Here is a 2,037-nt window from a genome sequence, read left to right as displayed (position 1 = left end):
CCCACTCACAGCGCAGGAAATTTCACCGTTCCTCTCAAACAGGCAGAAGCCGTTGATGTCGCAGGGGTTGGAGGTGGGAGTGCTGCAGGACTTCTGCGGGACGCAGCCGGACGTTTGGTTCCCCACAAACCCCGACTTGCAGGGACCACACTTGTAGGAGCCCTGGGAGAGAGGGGGCAGGGGCAGGATTAGGGGGGCAGAGTGACAGCGGGCAGGGGAGCGGGGCAGCTCTGCTCACCAGCGTGTTGGTGCAGATGGAGTTGGGGTCACAGCCCCCGTTGTTCCCATCGTTGCATTCATCGATATCCGTGCAAAGCTGCAAGCAGCGTGGGAGAAACCGTCACCCAGGACCTTTCCCTGTCCACAGCTCTGCCCGTTCCTGTCCCAGAAAAGCTGCCCTCCCCCAGCAGGCACAACAGCTTCCACCACCCCTGCAGCTCCGCAGCCCCGAGCACCAACGGGGACCCGGATGGGTCCCGCGACAACACACTCACCTGCTTGCTGGCCCTCGCATAGTCCACCCCCACGCCAGAGACGGTGTTGCCCCGATAGCCACGGGGACAGGGCTCACAGCGGAAGCCGGGGGCCGTGTTGATGCATTTGGAGCCAGGGAAGCAGGGGTTGGCGTGAGCGCACTGCAGCACGGGGAGAGAGAAAGGTTTCACCCCTGGGCACGGCATCCCACAGGTCGGGGTGGCCACTGCCCCGGGGCGTCCCAGAGGGACCCCTCCCCGGCTTGAGGATGCACATGGAGAGGGGAAGCATCGTTTTCCCGCGCTGTTCCAGCAGTGCCGGGGCTCAGGCATTGCCCGCTGACCCACCTCATCGATATCGGCACAGTGTGTGCCGTTGCCCTCCAGCCCCGGGGGGCAAGGCCCGCAGCGGTACCCGGGGTACTCGTACGTCTCCATGCAGTCCACGCCGCTGAAGCAGGGGTTGGGGTTGCAGCGGGACCGGTGCTCGTGGAAGCCTGAGAAGAGGAGGGGCAGGCAGGGGGTGAGACGGGTCCTGGGCCACCCTGGGCCCCTGGGGTGGGAGCAGAGCCTCGCCAGCACTCACCGCAGACCTGGCACTCCATGATGGTATTGCGGATCAGAGACATCTCCTTCACCTGCGAGACAGCGGAGAACGGAGCGTCAGGGAACGGAGGGTACTGGCTGGCAGCCTGCTCAAACCCAGCCCGGGGACAGCCGACACCCCACCACCTCACCTGGTCCCTAATGTCTTCGCGCAGCTCGGTCAGGACCCGGTTGAAGAGGGTCAGCTGCGTGACCAGCGCCTTGGTCTGCTCACCTGCCAGGAGCAGAAGGGACAAGGTCAGTCCAGGACGGACACAGCTGCCTGGGGCCATGGACAGGGGACCACTCTGCCCCCCAGCCCCAAACCAGGAGGATGAGACAGCCAGTGGCCCTTCCTCCTCCTCCCTGGTCCACACAGGACACCGTCCCCTGTAGCACATCTCATGGATCCACCCCGTCCTGGGGCCCTGCAGGCACTGGGGGCACTGGGACAGGCTGCGGAGGGTTTTTTGCCCCCGTGGAGCCCCAGACTCTGCCATCGCCCTCGTGCCAGGGAAAGGGGGAAGCGGAGCAGGGACTTACCCAGGATGGAGGCCAGCACGCTTGTCACTGCAAGGGGAGAGACGAGCTGTTACTGAACGCTGCCACTAACGCCCAGCAACGTCACCTTGCACGGTCGCTCCTGCTCAGCGTGCGCACAGCACAGGAGCTCCCACCTGCGCGGGGACGCTGGACTGGGAAAGGCAGGAGCACCCCTCTGTGCGATGTGCTGTCACCTCCCACCTCCACGTGCCACAGCACGTAGCACGCGTGAGTGCCCCCGTAAGCCCTCCATGCCGTCCCCGCTCGGCGCAGGGCGCAGACGTGCTGTTACCTGCGCTGTGGATGGACTCGTCTCCCTGGAAAGGGCACTCGCTCAGGGCCCCGACGCGGCTCATGGACCCTCCCAGGATCAGCTTCATCGACTCCACAAACCCCTGATGTGCAAAGGGACATGAAGTCATAGAATCATAGAATC

The 2,037-nt window shown here is 64.8% G+C and overlaps 1 protein-coding gene across 1 annotated transcript in view; it reads right to left on the bottom strand.

The window, feature by feature from the left end:
* The window catches only part of LOC104516102 (thrombospondin-3-like), a gene marked incomplete at its 3' end in the record, with an annotated part of 4,029 nt that extends 2,006 nt beyond the window's left edge, over positions 1-2,023 (bottom strand). Inside the window, exons 1-8 of the mRNA XM_010160316.1 lie at positions 1,894-2,023; positions 1,602-1,628; positions 1,211-1,293; positions 1,060-1,111; positions 822-970; positions 495-635; positions 239-316; positions 6-162 (exon numbers count right to left, since the gene is read on the bottom strand). Coding sequence (XP_010158618.1) covers positions 6-162; positions 239-316; positions 495-635; positions 822-970; positions 1,060-1,111; positions 1,211-1,293; positions 1,602-1,628; positions 1,894-2,023 — 817 coding nt within the window. The remainder of the gene's footprint in view (positions 1-5; positions 163-238; positions 317-494; positions 636-821; positions 971-1,059; positions 1,112-1,210; positions 1,294-1,601; positions 1,629-1,893) is intronic.
* Between the last annotated feature and the right edge of the window lie 14 nt (positions 2,024-2,037).

This window comes from Eurypyga helias, unplaced genomic scaffold (genome assembly GCF_000690775.1).
Source record: "Eurypyga helias isolate BGI_N326 unplaced genomic scaffold, ASM69077v1 scaffold21221, whole genome shotgun sequence".
Classification (NCBI taxonomy): Eukaryota; Metazoa; Chordata; class Aves; order Eurypygiformes; family Eurypygidae; genus Eurypyga; species Eurypyga helias.
The sequence above is the reverse complement of the archived record's forward strand: the minus strand, read 5'-3'. Positions and strand labels throughout refer to the sequence as shown.